Source organism: Pomacea canaliculata, linkage group LG2, assembly GCF_003073045.1.
Source record: "Pomacea canaliculata isolate SZHN2017 linkage group LG2, ASM307304v1, whole genome shotgun sequence".
Lineage (NCBI taxonomy): Eukaryota > Metazoa > Mollusca > Gastropoda > Architaenioglossa > Ampullariidae > Pomacea > Pomacea canaliculata.
In genome coordinates this window covers 40,191,560-40,210,583 of record NC_037591.1, presented here as the reverse complement: position 1 = coordinate 40,210,583, position 19,024 = coordinate 40,191,560, and the positions used below count along the sequence as shown (strand labels likewise).

The window sequence follows — 19,024 nt, the reverse complement described above, 5'->3', positions numbered from 1 at the left end:
ACTCACTGATGTGGATCGAACGACCAGCAGTCAGTCCGGTCACTGATCGTGTGATTCTATCCTTTTCTAGCCTTTGCCCGTCTGATTGTCTTACCACCTTTAGGTCCAATCCTGTTTCTTGATTAACATCTTTTCAGAAAAGATATTTCCCTGTGACCCCATACTGTCCTGACAATGAGCTTGCATGGCATGTATCTGTATTTACTTTGTGTATCAGTGGGAGTGTGTTGTAGAAGTGAGGAATTGTTGATTTAGTCTATGTATGTATTATTCCTCTGTACTACCTGTCGAAAAGTATCTACCCAGGGTCGCGAAATTTAGTTTGTTCGTACTCCCATTCTCAGCTTCTTCTACTCTGTCTTCCACATTTTTCTCGTCTCTGTCTTGCTTTCTCTCTTACACTCACTTTCTCCACGCTCTGATGCTATCACACTTTCTCTTTCCCATCCACTTTCTCACTCACTCTCATGCATTATTATTCTAGTTCTTACTTCCACTCTCCATACTCTCGTTTTCTTCATCCTTTTCTTGTAGCTGCGAGATGTTAACGGCTCAGGCATGAACACTGGTCATAAATTCATTTTTCCCAAAAGTTTCCTGTAGTGCGACCTGATGCATTCCCAACATGAAACTAAAATTTTAAAAAATAGCGACTATACAGACCTACATTCTGATGCAGGACAAGCTAACCCGGATTTAGGAAACATGAGATTTGCTTGTTTTTATTGTGAAGTAAAACTCTCTCAAGTTTCCTGTTATACGACCTGACTAAATTCCACTGCAGCCCTCTTTCTCTTCAAACCTCGTTTCTCAGCCCGTCTGGGATGTTAAATCGCACACATGTATTATAATAATAATAATAATAATAATAATAATAATAATAATAATAATAATAATAATAATAATAATAATAATAATAATAAATTGTATATCACATACTCACACTCGTAAGGAGCATGTTCGTAGCGCTTCAATAACAAGACATGGACAGCATATGAAGGACAGAAGAACAAACAATCCAGCTCGTATCGCCCGCAAGTATGGCATGTCGCATCCCAAGGGCAAAATAAGGAAATCTGGCCATACCAGAACCGGGTAGAAATTAAAGGCAAGTTGCATTTATGAAACAGGTCAAGTAGCCGTTCTCTACAAGGGACTGGGGAAAATGCAGCGTTTGTAATGGAGGTGAAGCTAATTTAGAAAACAAAGACGAGAATAAATTAGATTTTACTGACATGCATCACACTTAGAACATTTCTCTACTTTCATCTTGAAGGTCGAACATCGTGCTGTAATTAGGACTAATTGCATGTCTGTGATTTTCTTCATAATCGTAGGTAAACACCTTTTACTAGTTCCTCTCTAAGGAAGACTATTGAATCGTTCTTCTGTATCTTTTATACTATTGACTGAGAAAACCCATGTGTCGCAAAGAAAAGTTTAAGGACAGAAGAGAGTATCATAAGAGAAATAGCATCTAACTGCACATTAGACACCGTCTGAATTAACAGTTGTTTGCATTAGCAATCACAGTAAATTATAAAGAGGCCATGTGATATATAAGTTATAAATTATTGCATTATCTTCAATCTGAGCCAACGGACATTAGTGCGGTATTAGCACATCTTTGGGATCGGGTTCAACTTCCGCAAACAACAGATGAATTGTGGGTGGCTGACCCCTCCTGTTCTAATAAACTTCACAATTTTCGTCACAGTGTTTACAACATGGTTCATATCTAATACAGTTTTTGCTCAACACTACTAGATGTATAAGGCAATGAAAAAAGGTGACTTTGTAGTCCGGATATATTTCATGTTTTGCTGAATTCTGGTCGGAAGACCAACATTCCTGCAGTGGAACACAATCCACATATTGTTTGACCCTGACCGCTGGAACAGTTATTTTAGAAGCATTATTTAATTACATGATGAAATAAAAGCGACACCTGGGGGCCAAACATGTGGCCTGACCTAGTTCACTCGCCACGCACAGGTGTGCAACTCATTGTTGTAACCACAGTAGGAGTCTGAAGTTGTAATTATGTACGTAAAGAACGAATACGTAAGGGAGAAAACACTGGAACCTTTAGAAATTGTTCCACTATGGATTACTTCCCTTTAAATCGCGAAAAGTTCAACCAGTTAGGTAATTCGTTATGTCTGAAGTAGGCGAAGTGAAATGCACAATTTAGGTTTATATCGCCTTTATCTACTGATAGTTGAAAATATCGCAAACCGTTTAGGCTGGTCTTTAATTTACGCTTTTGCTCCTGAAGAAATAAAAGTCTGTCAAGTTTTAATTTTTTTATTTCATTCGGGAAGATTTAGGTATGTTTGATTCTTTTTTCTTCTCAAGGTTTTTGGTCCAGGGAAAGCGAAGGAGGAAAGAAAAGAACCAGTCCATATAGTGTGATTTTGATAGTCGTAGACATCTTGCGATTTGTTCAAAGAATGCGCGTTTGTCGGTATCAATCATTTCCCCTCTATAAAAAGTGTATGTGTGTGAAAAGGGAGTTTGTGAGGTCTGAATCAAGAAATAAAGCCTTTTTAATGTTGTAAAAATATTTTTATTTACATTGTTCAAGTTAACGTTTTCATCAAAAACGTTCTTACAGATAAAATGTTCGTATTGGTCTGTTCCAGTGTAGACAACAACATTGGTAAGAAAGGTAAATTCTGATTGTCGCGTGCCTTAAACGTAAAAAACGAATGAACAGATTGATTGATATTTTAAAACAAATAATGAAAATATATCTTTGCGGATTACATCAGCTTGTTGTCCAACAAAGAACAACATGCACAGACAAAACTCACTCGGCTCACAGAAGAAGCAGCGATGACTGGCCTAACCATCAACATCAAGAAGATGGAGGTAATGCGGGTCAACAACAAGCAAGAAGCCCCACTACAACTAAATGGAGAATGTATTACAGAGTCTGACCGTTTCACCTACCTTGGCAGCATAGTCAGCAAAGATGGAGGTACAGATGAAGATGTCAGAAGCAGAATAAACAAATCCAGGCTTGCATTCCACACCCTAAGACCTATCTGCAACTCCAAGGCTTTGTCTCTACCAACCAAGATCCGCATCTTTAACACAAATGTAAAGTCAGTCCTTCTGTATGGATCTGAGTCATGGCGAGTGATAAACACCATCACTAACAAGATACAGACATTCGTCAACAGATGTCTGCGCCACATCCTCAACATCAGATGACATCAGATGGCCAGAGAAGATCTCCAATACAGACCTGTGGGAGAGAACCAACCAAAATCCTTCCAGCCAAGACATCAAGAAGAGGAAGGGAGGCTGGAAATTGGTTAAATGCTTATCTTGCTCACAAGTTAGTTCAGAGAGTATGTAAAGCTTTTGTAAAATACAAAAATAAATTCAACTTTCTTCGAATCATTACAAGATTATAGTTATTTAAACGCTAGCAAAAATAGTCATTCAGTTCCTCTGACATAAAAAGTAGGTCCGCTGCTATGGAAACTTCATCTGAAAGCTCCTGCTGTCGGTGAAGTCAGAACTTCAACTGAAAGCTGAACAGCAAGTGGTTCGTCTCTCACTCACTCTACAACAAAAACAATACAAAATATTCATTTAGTGACGGTTCTCCATTTGGTGAAAAACTCAGATTTTTAGTAAAACTCATGTGAAATTGAAACATTGTGATCTGATAATAGATTTACAATAAAAGGAGAATTTTCTTTCAGAAATCTTTTTTCAATTAACGATGTTTTTATTTTGATACCACAAAAGCCGCTGTATTCCCATGTACGTCTATCTTTAGAATCTAATCTTCCGTTGGCGAAATTCAGTTAAATCCTGGTATATACTTCTTATACGAAAAGGAAGGTGAGTGACATTTGTTTTCAAAATGGCCGTATTTCTTATGTAGTTAAATCTCACTAAATGGTTTCCTTCCTAAACCTACCTGTTTTGTGACTGGAGTGAAAATTTTCATAAACATTTTCTTCTTCATAGCCCAGATTGGAATAGAAATCACTAGGTGTGGTTGCTTGCTCCCTATTGGCTAAGGAACGAAGTAGCTTCCCATTGGTGGATGTCACAGGTTGTTGGCAGCTGCTCTCATCTGCACAAAATATCACTAGGACTGGGAACAGTTGCACTTCTTCAAACGCAAACCATGAGATGCTGTCGACTAGACTTCGCTGATAGATGAGACAATAACACACGATAAGTTTAAACAGGATAAGTCAAAACCAGGACATCAGAAGAACAGGAGGACAAATAACATTTTTTGTAGATTCATGTCTTTTAATTTATAAAATTTATGACAACTGATTACACTGGATACTTTGTGAACTTACCTGTAACGTGGATAGAAACAAAATTTGCATAACAAGGCTCTTCTAAAGATGCCGCATCTACATACACTTCATTGGCAGTGAACGCTTGTTGGTCCCTCGCGACAGGAGGAACGAGGTTGTTTTTTGTGAATGTCTTGGGCTGTTCACAGTTCCTCCCACCTGCACAAATCATCATCCAAGAAGAGGTTCATGCACAATAGTCACATATTTAATAATAATCTAAGACGATAGCTATTCACTACTTGGTGCTACGGTCTTTAAGGACAAGTTTAACACCGCAAAAAACTAAAATATTTTATATAATTCATATTGCAGCTATCTTGGCAATGTACTCGGATATAATCAAATGATTTCGTCCCAGCTACTTTCACAATACTTGTAGACAACATTTATCTTCCAATACCTGTGTTGGTAGGATTGTAGGGAAGTGAAGTTAGAATGTGTTTTTGATATGTTTTGACATGAATGATAGTTCAACATGTCTACGTAAACAGCTCAATGACTTGACAACCACAATCAGCAGATATGGAGGCAGACAGTCAGCTTCCAGTTCGCCCCCTTCCTTAGACCCACCAACTCCGGACAGAAATCCAAGGCTTGACTAATGAAAGGAATGTTCTGCCATCCTCACCTTTCTGTCTACCAGACGAAATAATAAACGTTCAAGAATCGTCAATGGACCTGTTAGACATGTTTTGACGATCACAAATAGTTCTCTCGGTGTGCCTACCTCCGTCATTAGAGTTGTCTCCGCTTTTACCAGGTCGAGACTTGCTGTAAATGTTGCCAACAACATTAAAGGCTGAGTGTGATATGGCGGGCAATGGGATATCAGGCGTGGTCCCTCTTCCTGTATACGCCACACCTTGCTTGTCATCGCTTTTACCTGCACATTGCAACATTCAAAAGAATTCCACGGTCATCGCTCCTGTAGACACAAGTCATACAGACACGTTGGTCATCAGCTTTTTTTTTATATTAATTTTTAAGCAGCCGTAATTGATTAAAAGAGCTGAAAACTGAAATTGGTACTTCTTAGTTTTCATTATATTCTCTTATGAGTTCTATTTAACATTCTTGTGTATTTGTTGACAATAAAAGAGAAAGAAACTCAAATCACAAGTCAATTTTGTGCACCAAGAATTCAGAGGTGCAATTCCAGCTGGCAGGGTGGCTTCCCCATAACTATAAAACAGCACATGTTGCTTTAATTCATATTGAGTCAAAATTATGTTAGCACCAATGGAACATTTTTCGTTTACATTGTATATTTTTGACTAACCCTGTATATGTTGTGAGCAATTATAGGACAATCGGAAAAGAAGTTTCACTATACGATTTATTCATAATTATAGCTGTAATCAAAATATTTTTTATTATTTTTATCTTTACACCTACATTTGGTTTTGCATATGTTTCTTTTCTGTAAATTTAATTTTAAATTTCTTTGCTCCAGATGTACATCTAAGGTAAGTGTCTAAGACAGCTTTGTGGTCTGGTTGAGGATATGTGTTTGTGAATGAATACAGTATGTACAGAAGTAAAAGGCGGTAAAATCTGATGAGAAAAGTGTTCTTTCGACACTTGGTGGCTCACGTCTTAGTTTGAACACAACGACGAGTGCGACAACGACAGCAACTACTACACCAGCCACACTGCAGACAACAGTGATGGTCACAGAGCTAGTGATGGCAGATTCTGCTCCTGAAAAAGAAAACAACGAGACATTGTATAGTGTGTACGCAATGTTACAATCTTGCTCTTTCTGATAATCCAGGTGTTACTTTTAAAGCAACATCTTTTTATTTCAGTTTTTACAGTTTTGTACTAATTTTGCGATTATTCTAAAGATGTCCCTCGTTTTCTTTCTTTCGTCTTTATGTTCTTTTAATCAAAAGAGTAGACAGGTGATATAACGGCCTCCCTTCCTCTCTCTCTCTCTCTGTAGGGGAGCGGGTAAAATTTACTCAAATTGCGGGTAGTTTACTTCTAGGTCATGTTTTCACTCATAAGTTTTTGCGAAGTCTAAATAAAAATCAAACCAAATAACTTGCTAGTTGCCTAGTTCAAACTTTTTCTCAATAGGGCGTAGTCAATACTAACTTTATTTTCTTATTGTCAACTTATAGCATATAGTAAATTGTGTATGGGTTTTGCTTTCTCGCCGGAGACAATGTAGGCTATCATTAGGAAAATACTCTCTGTGCAAGAAGCACTTCGCTAAAATAAGAACTGACACAGTATTAGCTAAGGGTTACCTGGTAATTTGGTGGGTTCACCTGTAGAGCTCCATGTGACCAAATCACGTGATGTGGTTGTACTGTATGTAGTTGTGCCGTCAGTGCTTGCTGGAGATTGATGAGAAATAAACTATAAATACAGCAGAAGGTTTCATTGACTAAAGAAAAAAATGTTTTGCTGCCATTTCATTTGATAACATCGGTCTTAAACTGTTGACGACCTCATTTCGCTTTTTTTTTTTTTTTTTGGTATTCTGTGTAAACATCCAATCGGCGTTCAGCAGTTTGTGAGTAGCTCGGGTATCGGACAACAGGGATTTCTACCCCCGTCTATACCTATGTGCATGTGTGACCCTAACAGTCCTGTAAAACAGAATATTCGGTGCGAGAACGGTAGTTGGTAGTTGTTCCTAGCTTGTTTCATCAGATACAGTATAAAATGTACTTCCAGACACTGGTACAAACAGTAAGCACTCAAAGTTCGCCAGTCCTGCCACACGTGTTGCCGTTAGTCATTGTGTGTCTGGTGATGGTGTGAGGCGTGTGTCGCCTTTTACCAATGTGATTCGGAAAGACCTGCTTTAGAAGCTGTCAACAAAAGTATGTGAAACTATTTGTGAATGCGTGAACTAAAGTTTGACAGAGAGAGTGGCTAGGTAGGTTCAAAGACACACGAGGCACTGGCGACGACAAAAGGTTCTTATGTATGGACGTCAGTTAACGATACTTTTTTGAATTTTTATTATGAGTGAATAGGTCTGACAGTACGATAAAGGTTTTTCCTTTGTATTGTTGTAAAACTTGAAATTATATATATATAATCATATATTATCATTACGCCACATGAAACTGAAGCACGATAATCTGTAGAGAAAGAGATTTGAGCATGTGATTAGCATGTTTCTCTAATAAAAGTACATATTCTTTGTTCAGATTCATGGGTAGTTATTATTGTTGAAATTTAATAAGGCTCTCCTCTAATTTATATAGGAACCACGCAGCTTCCCTTTCTTTCTCGTAATATAGCATTTATGTCCTACTGTACTCAACAGTAATTCTATACTACGCGCGCTGTTTTCTAGCTCATGATGAAATTATTTCAACCACTTTTTTTATAAATGTTCTTTAAAATATAGCTGATTAAAGATGCATCATTTATTATTTATATCCGGACATGAAGTCTCGATGACACTCATAAGTGTCTCTCTCTATTCTCCTTGTTTCTTTTGTGGCTACAACGTTTTTGTTTTTTGTTTTGGGTTTTTTCTCTTTTGGTATTTATTTCTTTTTTTTAGTTTTTAGGTTTTTGAGAATCCGAAAAGCAGAAATTGTTTTCTTTCACGTATCTTTTTCTTTACTTTTTATTTATTGTTGCGGCAATTGAAAAACCTCAAACAGTGTCGTATAGCAATACAATGACTGTATCCTCTACCTTTATGGATAAATGGTTTCACATTATCAACATCTGTTTGCCAAAGTATTTATTGGTCACTTACTGGATTCTGTGCCATCAGGAAGACATTTACTTCTGTTGCCAGGTGTCGGTATACAGATGTAACTACAGCCACCGTTGTTGTTTCCACATCCGTTTGGCCCTGTGTTAGGAGACGAGATACCCGAAGTGAAAAACTAAATGGTTTAAAATAGCAGTTTACTGACTTCAATTGTTTTAAATTATAAGGCTAAAAGTGTACATAGATACTCACGTCTGAACTTAGTACAAGACTGCATTAAGCGTCTTTACCTGTGTGTGGTGTTTACAGGTAAAACTATTCATGTCTATAAAAACCTGTTAATACCGCCCTCGTACCTTTGTCTTCTGTTTCCTCTGCGTAGACACGGATATCATTGAATCGTCCTTTATACCATGTAACATCTTTTTGTTTTGTCCCATTCGTTCCATAGCGACGTATTGATGACCAATTTCTATTAAAAATGCTGTAACTGGAAATTGAAAAAGAAAGTTGATTGCTATAATTACACGTTCACGATCACACATAGCTACAACACATGCGCAGACACAACATTTATCTTCTTCAATTTCAAAGAATGAAAGAATATAGATGGAGAGTATTTGTAACAGCAAAAATATCTTTTACTCTCAAAGAGTTACTTGCTTTACTAGCTGCCTTTTCATATTTTTAAGAGTTAATACGATGTTTACAGTAGTTTAATTATATTATGAGTACTGAAAATGAGAACGTTTCTGTCTGAAAGAGAGTTCAAAAAATGACATGTAAGGAAAATACATGAAAATCTTTTAACTGCCAGTCTGATATGAAGAGGTCGTTCTGATAGATGTCCATGGCGTAGAAGAGTGATCCCTCGACAGTTAGAATCACCAAGCTTTTCGTGCCTTTCAAATCCACCCAGCCTACCTTCTGCGTGCCACCATCTGCCCAGTACAGTCTGCCACCTGCACACGAACGTCACACAGACACACAGACGAACGTCATTTAAATATATACACGCGCGCACGCGTATGCACGCATGCATATACTTACAAAGATATACAGACAGTCAATACTTCCTATCTATTGGAAGAAATATACTACCACACAAATACTGACAAGAAAGAAACAATAATCCAGACATAATAATATAATAACAAAGAAGAAAGTAAAATAATTAAGAATGGAAAGAAGAAGGGAAGGATGAGGGAGAATCTCACCGACTGTGTCGAGAGCGATGGCGTTCGGTTGGTTGAGATACTCGCCCCCTGAGACCAGAGTCTGACGTCCTGTACCGTCATAGTTGGCTCGCTCTATGGTAGGTGTGGCGCCACGGTCGCTCCAGTACATTACACTAGTTTGGTATTTTCACCAAAGAAATGAAAGGTTACTATTTAAACATTCATTTATACTGACTGCAGCAATAACTTTATCATTATACATTTCAACTATAAAGCGAAGTGTTGCAAATTATGTGTTTGTGTGCCTGTATGTGTATGTCTATACCTCTGTAAAACCGCACATATTTTACCATAAAACTTTGCAGGAACAGATTTTTGTGAGCATACAAAGAAAGTAAAATTTGGTTGATTTATCTACCTCAGGTAAATTGTACTGCATATACAGAAAAAACAAACAACCTTTGTTAACAGAAAATGTTTCAAATCTTTGTTACCAAAAGAATGCCAATAACAAAAAGGGAAATCAAAACACCAAAGCATGTATCAAGTGCAAAATAGTGAAAAGTGACATCAGCAATGCAAACGATGAAGGTAGATAAGTACAGATCGAGTGTACAATGGCTCAAAGAGTGCAGTACTCAACAGCTAACAGGGTGAGGTCTTTAAAACAAGAGGATTACAATACAACAGCAGTAATGAAAGACTGGACAGAGGTCGCACAGAAGCGAGTATCAAGTTGACTACAAAGTACGAACTGCAAATGTCCTCGTGTACCTGCAATGTCTCTAACTTTGTCAGGTAGGGGATCTGAACACACAAAGTAACTGCCTACTTTGATATCATTTCTTTATGAAAATTATCTATTTCGACTGAAGCAATGTGTCATCCTGAGTGACTCCCCCTTGGAAATCAGTAGTGGAGAGCCACAAAATTTCTTCAGCACACTACTGTGAGTACTGGATGAGATCATCTGGTGACAAACAGTTGTCAAGGGAATAAACGATGGCGAGGAAGTCCAAGGTGAGATTCTCACCATGTGATCAATGATGCTTGATCTCTGTATTAAAACAATTTCCTACATTTTATATTTATTTACCCATTGTGTTTGTCAAGCTTGATGTCTTTTGGCATGTCAAGTGAGGAGTTGATGACTATTCGATGAGTGTTTCTGTACATGGTGATCATGCCGATGACTTTATTGCCTGCGTCTGTGTAGAAGATGAGCCTGGACAGTGCGTCTACACACAGGCCGTCTGGCATGGAGTCTGGAAATATTGTAAGTACTTTTCATTATTTGTTTACATCATCATCATCATCATCATCATCATCATCATCATCATCATCATCATCATCATCATCATCACTGAGGAATTATTTGTTAAGCCTTATTCGATTAGATAGCAGTAAAAGATCATTCTAAAAGGAACTTGTAGATCTTGACACAAACAACCTTAAAAACAAAATAAATATTTGAAACAAAATTCATGTTTTAAATAATGTCAAATTAAAAGAAAAAAGTTGTATTTATGGACGTGAACTGCAATTAGGATCACCATATAAGGTTGTGAATCGTTACAAAGATGCTGTCAGCGCTCAAAGAACCAAGCCAAGACGGTTAAAGAAATAAAAAGCAGTGCCACGGTTGTCATTAAGCGAATAAGTTCTTTATAAATGCGTAATGTTAGGTTTACAGTCCCTCCAAAGGAAGAAAACGGAATTCGAGAGCTCTCTCTCTATATATATATACACACATATTTATTTTTGAATGACACGAGTTACCGGAGCTGAAATTGCGAACAAGGCGAACGTCGGTGCCATCAATACTCGCTGATCTGATCGTCTTCTCTGTTCTGTCAGTCCAGTAGATGCGACTCTCCTCTTGATTGTAGTCAATGGCATCAGGCTCTCTCAGCCCACCGGGAGAGATGCTAGCCCAGCTAGGTATGTCGAATTCATAACGGAAAATGCCCGGAGGTTCAGATCCAGTTAAAAGGAAGAACTTTTGGAGGATTATCTCTGTAAATAGTAATCTTCAAAATCCATTTGAAGACATTAACAAAGGTAAAGTCGAGCCACTTAAAGAATGAATAACAAGCAGTAATCTCTTTGATGTAAGTTGACTACAGCTCCAGACATTTGACACATTGGTGTAAAAACAAGAACAGACAACCTAAAAGCTTCATGTCCTTGTGCACGTGCTTGCATCCCTCCCCCACACACACGCTTTGTGTTCATGTCGCAAAGAATATGAACATGGGAAGGAAACTCTTGGCTGGCTAAAGTTTGCCTCTTAAGACATGTTTTGTGACACATTCTTAAAACTTATTGCTAAAGACCAATTTTTCTCCACAATTTGGGTAGGGAAGAGTGTGTATTCGTCTCTGTGTGTGTGTGTTTGTGATTTAAATAGTTACTATGTAAGAACCAATAACTTTAAAATGTCATTACTTTTATTGTTAACCGTTCAATCGTGATTGATTGTAGACAAAATAAGCTATAGCGGCCACCTAGAAATCGAGTTTGACATGGTCTACATATTGTTGAATCCATTCTTGAAAGTAGAAGCATGTTTTCAATTAACATTTTTGTTCTAAGCTGAATTTCTATCACTTGAATATGTTCCCCAGCTGCCTGTTTGTCGATACTTGGTTGGTATATGTTACCATTAAATTAAAAATTTTACCAAAGACAAGTGTTTTTTACCCGTGGTATATTTTGCCTGAAAGCCAGCTCCGGATCGTGAAGAATCAGAGTGGAATTTCATCCACATGGTGTTTGACGATGATCGTCGTTGGAAAGTTGTTGTGTTGCAGAAGTTACCCATATACGGTGACGTATCAAGTCCGCCATCTCTAATCTTGGTGAGAAGAAAAATGTATTCTGTCAAAGTATACACTAGACACTTACTGTCATCCTCTCACTAAAGATGCTTTGTGGGGACGGGGGTGAAGGAAAATTGACTTTTTTATAATTGGATAAAGCGTCGTTCAAATGTGTTTAAACTACAACACATCTCTTTTCAACATTCACATTATGCAAATACTAGAATGAACAGAAAGAGACCAAGCGTCTTAGGTACAGAGATCCTTTGTCACAAACCTTTTTTATTATTTCTATCATTTCAATGAAAAGGAAACCGTCCGGTAAATGGGTCAAAACTATCGTACTTGACTTTTCTTTTTTTTATATCGCAGCTCCTAACCTGATAACGGCGGTCATCAGAGAGGACTGCCTCAGAAAGTGACTTTAATAAAAGACGTGTGATCGCTAAACGGTTAATAACGGATTGTGTGTGTCTTAATGCAGGTCTCTGAAATAGCCTAATAAGTTTATTGTTGAATGATTATCTGGTTTCTGAAATTAAGACTTTTGTTGATGTTAGTAGGTAAAGGCTTGCATACGATATGCGTTTACACCGTGAATTTCTAAGCGAGTAGAGAATTTATGTTAATTAGGTGTGACGTCATGATTTGACCTCGCTATGTCAAGGCTAACATTAGTAGGCATGTATATCCAAAACTGAAAGGGACTTAGATGTTAAGGGAATAAGTATCTTTAACCATATTTTTCGTTTGTTTGTATCTGTCCGGGTAAAACTGGACTTAATCTAAATGGTAACGTGTAAAATAATTAGGAAAAACACACTCTGGAGTTCATTAAGGACTTACTGTGAAATCAACTACCGATTAAAACCTCTAAATCCTTGACTTTTAATTCTACTCATACCTGCAGATAGTCGTAGTCGCAATTCTCAGTTTCATCTGCGAGCTGAAAACGGAGAAATGTCAGGGTTATGCGATATCCTCTTGCTGCCTTCATTATGTAAACACAGTCCTGATTAGGCGGGTACCAGCTCGGGTACAATGGAGACGTAATGGAGCCGGATGGAGCATTGTATACACCGCCACAAGCTAGAAGGTAAACATAAAGTTAAGACGTTGAATGCACTCTTTAGAAAAAACTCATGTATAGCCATATAGAGGATAATAATCAATTTTTTAATGCATGATTTATCTCATTGAAAGTATGCTAAGTGTTTTCATAATTATTAAAATATTATTAAAATGTTGTTACTTTAAACAATATTTTAGTTTTGTGAAAAACTAACGTTTATTACAGCAAAGAGTGTGCTGCTAAATGAATTTAGTGTGTGGGTGGGTCGATGAGGCAGCAAACGCATTAAATAATAATTGGTAACATAAGAAATCACTTACTTATAAGGACTAAAGATGATATTATATTGTCTCTCATAAAATAGAGATATATTTATCTTTAGTACAGTTTTAGTATTGAAAATTACGTTGTGATTACCTTGCACTTGCTGGTGAACTCCAAATGTAATAAAACAGAAAACAAGTGGCGTGATCATTGCGAGTGCTGAAAGAAAAAAAAAGTCTGATTGACCTCTCCAACTTCATTTTGCCGAAGATTTAGAATGGACTTGATGCTCTTTAATTTTACAGATTTTAAAGCATAGATATCATTCATATAATTTTCTCTCTACTAAACGCAAAATTAGTTTTCTTTCGCAGAAATTTGAAATGTCAAAATAAGACAGCGAATACCTTGTCCCGTCGTTTGGGTCTGACACGAGATTATGCCAATAAATACTGGCTTGAAATGACAAACATACGCCATACCTTAATATTTACTTAATGCTTAATGAAAAGTTGGTATACATATAGATAGAGAGAGGGAATCAATATTAATCTTCGTAAATCTCAGTTATCTACATTCATTTAGAGATTTCAAAGTGATTAAGGAAAAGAAGAAAAGAACCCTAACCCTAACCCCAGCTGCCGAAAAGCTCCAACTAAACGCCAACCTACCAGCCAAGGCAGAAATTATCGTCAAACCCATCAAGTCGTTGAATTTTGGCAAGGTATCAGTCCCAAATGGCCTTCCTGCATAGGCACTCAAGGCAGACCCAACAGCCAAAGTGGAGATGCTACATCCCTTGCTGCAGAAAATTCGGGACCAGGAGCAAGTTCCAGCAGACTGAAAGCTTAGCCACCCAAAAATAGGCGACCGGACACTGGCATTACTAGCAAGGTGCTGATCACAGTCATCCTGCAGAGACTGAAGAATGCCCTAGACAAGAGACTGAGGCAAGAACAGGCAGGCTTTCGGCAGGGTAAATCATGCAAAGACCATTTAGCTACAATACAAAACATTATTGAAATGTTATGCCAGCTGTCTCCACCTCGCTGTGGACCAGTCTTCTCCTTGTCTGTCTGGGACTCCTATCCCTGCGCCTTACTTGTGGGTTCCATCACAGAGCTTGCCATGTTAAATTGTCGGCAGGTTTTTGCAAGGTGTGACCAGTCCACCTCCACTTCCGCTACTTGATGTCTTAACTGCTAGTTTGGCTCTGTCCCACAGGTCTGCATTGGAGATTTTCTCAGGCCATCTGATGTTAAGGATGTGGCTCAGACATCTGTTGTCGAATGTCTGAATCTTGTTGGTGATGGTGTTTGTCACTCGCCATGTCTCAGATCCATACAGAAGGACTGACTTTACATTTGCGTTGAAGATGCGGATCTTGGTGTGTAGAGATAAAGCCTTGGAGGTCCAAATAAGTCGCAGGGTGTGGAATGCGAGTCTGGCTTTGTTTATTCGGCTTCTACATCTTCAACTGTATCTCCATCATTGCTGACTATGCTGCCAAGGTAGATGAAACGGTCAGATTCTGCAATACATTCTCCATGTAGTTGTAGTGGGGCTTCTTGCTTGTTGTGGACCCAAATGACCTCTATCTTCTTGATGTTGATGGTCAGGCCAGTCATCGCTGCTTCTTCTGCGAGCCGAATGAGTTTTGTCAGTGTTTGTTTCTGCCTGTGGGACAACAAGCTGATGTCATCCACAAAGTCGAGATCCTTAAGTTGACTCGCGAAGGTCCACTGAACGCCAGTGCTGCTGTCAGAGGTTGTTCTTCTCATGATCCGAACTATGACGATCAGGAAGATTGTCGGCGAGAGCATACAAACTTGGCTACCTCCATTCCTCACTGCGAAGGGGTCAGTCAGCATTCAGTTATGGATCACCTGGCATGTCGAGTCCTCATACAGCTTCTGGATGATGGAAATAAGCTTTGGTGGAAATACGCACTTCTGCATCAGCTTCCAGATGGGTTCCTAGTTCACGTTGTCAAAAGCCTTCTCAAAGTTCCACAATTGGCATGTAGTGTTCAATAGTGTTTCGTAGTGTAGCGATATGGTCTGTTCAATCACTAATGGAAGTACAGTTCCTCAAACATATGGATGTTACCATCGACAATAACTTATCGTGGACCAAACAATATTTTCCACAAGCAAAAGTATCTCCGAGAAAGTATGTCTACCAGATGTAAAGAATTAAGTATTTTTAGACCCTGACACAAGAAAACTCTTCTATACTACTCACATTGAGTCAATTATTGACTTTGCCTCCACCCTCTGGGACTCCGCTAGTGGAGCTTCCATTAAACCTCTAGTAAGTGTTAAGAGGCGAACAATCAAAGCCGTTTTGCTAAAACCAAATGTAGACCCATATGACTTTACCTCTGTATACCTTCTTCCTCTAAAAAACATACTTAAATTAAATAAATGCATTTTCCTGTATAAATTATTGACTGGTAAACTAACTCCAAGACTCTATTTTCCTCAAATGACACTAGAACTTCTCCAAAACTTAATATTTCCATTCCTAGACCTTTTTAAATCTCTTGAAATACTCAGGGAGCGTGCTGTGGAACAACCTCCCTCTCAATCTTAACCAATTGAACTCCCTGAACTGCTTTCGACACCATCTATCTGAATACTTTCGAGATAATTAGATGAGGCCTCTAGAGAAACCTCCCAACTCCAAGGAACCTTGTAAATATAATTATGTTATTTTTTTAACCGTAACTTTTATAAATATATTAACCTTCCACTCTCCGTTGATCCCTTACTTTATGTTTACTACTAATTATTCTCATAGTACGTATCTACTTCAAATGCTTAGTTTATTATTTCTCTGTAAAGGGCGAGAGCATATTTATTTCCGCCTCAAAGATTCCTCTTGTCTCGTTCACATCCACTGAACTAAGATTTGTTACTCGCAGCAGTTTTGCAAGGCACAGCTGTATTGTATTAACACATCCATATAAAACAGTCATTGCCCAGGGGCCACATGATGATTTTAAGGACAAGAATTGTGTTTCCGGTTATAAAGGGGTTTATGACAACGGCCCTTGGGCTGTCACACAGGTTATTTATTGATCACACGTTTTTAATTTTGTCCTCGGATTACGTATGTCAAATGGCCCAGAATAAGCTTCGGGGCTGCTGATGACATGGATTAAGCAATAATTAAGTTAATTTAAGCTCTCTCCTTGATGATGATGATGATGATGATGATGATGATGATGATGATTAATGATTAATGATTAATGATTATGATGATGATGCCATCAGTGCACACTTACCACGAGATGCGATTTCTTCGACTTGCTTAAGAATCTTCTCCTTTCAGACAATTACACAGTAGAATGTGGCTAAAGCTGTGACAGCAACATCAACTCTGGGTTTTTAAATTTCTTTCTAAGATGAAGAAAAGAAAAGAACGAATTTACTACCTCCATTCAAGACCTTCCTTCTCAGGACGTGGTGCGCTGTGGACATTTATAAAATACAAAAGACATCACTTCCTCTTCTGACGAGCACACAGACGATCTATTGGTTGAACAGACTTCGCATTCTGACGTCACGGCCACCTCACAGACATTTGATTGGTTAAATATACCAGGATGTCAGTTCAAGACTGGGCGTCACCAACAGATGCAAATCCGGTTGTCTTGTGACTGCGTCCATCATAAAGTATATAATATATACAAATTATATAATATAACACGTGGAAGTGTATCAAGCTTCCTCCTTCCCCCGACGAATGACGCCTATGTGATGGCCCTGGCCGTACCCGTACCCGTACCTAGAAACCTTTGCTCTTTTTACTCCTAACATTCTTTCACATAATGCTAGTTCTTGTTTACACCCGTTCCTTTTGCTGCAACATGTTACTCACAGCTCTTATTCTTGTTATTTGGTTCCTCTTTGTGTTTTCTGTATTTGAGTTTTTTTGTTCGTTAGTACTGTTGGTTATTCTTTTATAGTTCACGTGTTTGTTTGTTTGTTTTCCTGTCCTTCGTAAGCTGTCCATGCTTCCTTCTTGTTGTTAGGCGCTAAGAGCGTACTCCCTAGGAGTGTGAGTGTGAACTTTGCACATTTTACATTTAATACTATTATAAACTCTTACAACAATTTTAAGAGCCTCATAGTGCTCATGCTCTGACTTCTGCTGTAATTATTTTATCTCCTCATCTTTTTGTGATTGTTCGCCTGCATTACTCAGGCCTGTTCGCTAGCTCAGGAAGTCCAAACTTCACAACCATTAGTCACTCGGTTTTATTTGTGCTCGGCACTCATCAAGTTGTGGCTGGACAGTGTAGATAACAGCGTGATGGAGAAACTCTTCCGAATAAACAGACCTGTGTCTGAATGTGTGCAAAGATATAATAATAATAATAATAATAATAATAATAATAATAATAATAATAATAATAATAATAATAATATCCAGATCAATTTCGGTTGCTCGATTTTAACTGGATAATTGAATTGTCTGTTTTGTGCCATAGTGTTTTTATCATTTTATTGCCTCTAAAATAGTTATCTGATGTCTATTAGAAATGGTGTAAAGCGATGGAAGGTATTTATTATAAACCCTGTACATCGTGTGCAAACTATATATTTACACTCAAGGTTCCAAAAAATATTTACAATTCTTTATCTTTAAACAAGAGATGTAAGTATAACTCTATATCAGTTTTAAAGAATAAACTTTGCTGATTCTTTTACTCTTGTGCAAACAAAAGACAGCAACAACAAAAACAAAGAGTACTTACAGAAGTGAGCAACAAATATCATGACCTTTATGACTTCCACTCATGGTAAAATACAGACACAGTCACGATGTGAAGGGGGACAAAGAAATCACTGAGAAGAAATTTTGAAAACATGGTGTACTTCATTAAACAATGACAATGAAAGTATTCATTAGGAGGAATCTTCCAGAGAGAAACCGCCTGCAGTAAGAGTTAATGTGGAAAATAGTGAATACACACTGCAATATATTTGTCTCCCTTGTAACAGGGTTTTGTGCCCTGTGTCTAATTAAATAAACGTTTATAATAGTCTCAACTCCTTTTATATTATTGTTTGATGCTTACTTTCGATGTGACATATATGGTCGATTTAAAAGCAGCTAAAATTATGACCATCCTCCGTCCTTTCTCTTGGCTGGTACATAGTACCGTCCATCTCTCCGGTGGGTCGCGAGCTCGTAGACACTGGGACCTGACCTGTTATCTCCAGTAAACGATGTCGTATTAGCGAGTTCCTCTATTGGTTATTTCCTTTTCAAATCATTTTTGTTTTGCTCCGTTAAATAAAATTGTGAAGCTCTCTGGTTGGTATAGGGCTCGTAAGCCGATGAGTTCTTCCGGCTTCGAGATTGTTCTCTCTGATTTGATTTCTGTTAAAATTCGTTTCGATACTTTGCTTACAATCACAGAGCGTTGGAAATAAAACGTTTGGTGGACTTTTGTTTCTTTCTTGTTGAAATGTATAGAATGTCTCTGAAACTTGTAACTTTTTAAGCACTCGCATGAAATGTTTAAACTATGTTTGCAAAGAAAATGCTATATTCAGAATGTTAGCAATTTTGGCTTTCTTGTGTCGTAGGGTCCTTATACTCGTTGTATTAAGATAAGCTTTTGTGGCGGTGACTTCGTGCTG

General features: G+C 37.9%; 2 protein-coding genes across 3 annotated transcripts in view; one reads left to right on the top strand and one right to left on the bottom strand.

The window, feature by feature from the left end:
• LOC112556888 (low-density lipoprotein receptor-related protein 4-like) overlaps positions 1–19,024 on the top strand; it is a 260,038-nt gene that overhangs the window by 53,638 nt on the left and 187,376 nt on the right. The gene's annotated exons all lie outside the window — the stretch shown is intronic.
• On the bottom strand, positions 3,014–16,920 carry LOC112556891 (low-density lipoprotein receptor-related protein 4-like). Of its 2 annotated transcripts, none has more exons than XM_025226318.1 (16): positions 16,807–16,920; positions 13,521–13,586; positions 12,936–13,120; positions 11,913–12,066; positions 10,989–11,225; positions 10,306–10,474; positions 9,249–9,382; positions 8,843–8,993; positions 8,388–8,521; positions 8,074–8,172; positions 6,596–6,685; positions 5,934–6,041; positions 5,068–5,223; positions 4,338–4,496; positions 3,941–4,099; positions 3,014–3,577 (listed from the first exon to the last, which is right to left on the bottom strand). In XM_025226318.1, the coding sequence occupies exons 1-16, from the start codon at positions 16,850–16,852 to the stop codon at positions 3,573–3,575; spliced, it is 2,052 nt and encodes a 683-aa protein (XP_025082103.1). In that variant the 5' UTR covers positions 16,853–16,920; the 3' UTR covers positions 3,014–3,572. The 2 variants fall into 2 exon arrangements, with proteins under 2 accessions (XP_025082103.1, XP_025082104.1); XM_025226319.1 differs by having other exon boundaries at positions 16,657–16,897.

Coding starts and splice junctions, on each gene's coding strand:
- LOC112556891 (XM_025226318.1), bottom strand. CDS start 16,852: ATGTCCACAGCGCACCACGTCCTGAGAAGGAAGGTCTTGAATGGAG. Junction 6,042..6,595: donor TGAACCCACCAAATTACCAG/GTAACCCTTAGC, acceptor TTTCTTTTTCAG/GAGCAGAATCTGCCATCACT. Junction 5,224..5,933: donor CGTTGTGTTCAAACTAAGAC/GTGAGCCACCAA, acceptor TGCAATGTGCAG/GTAAAAGCGATGACAAGCAA.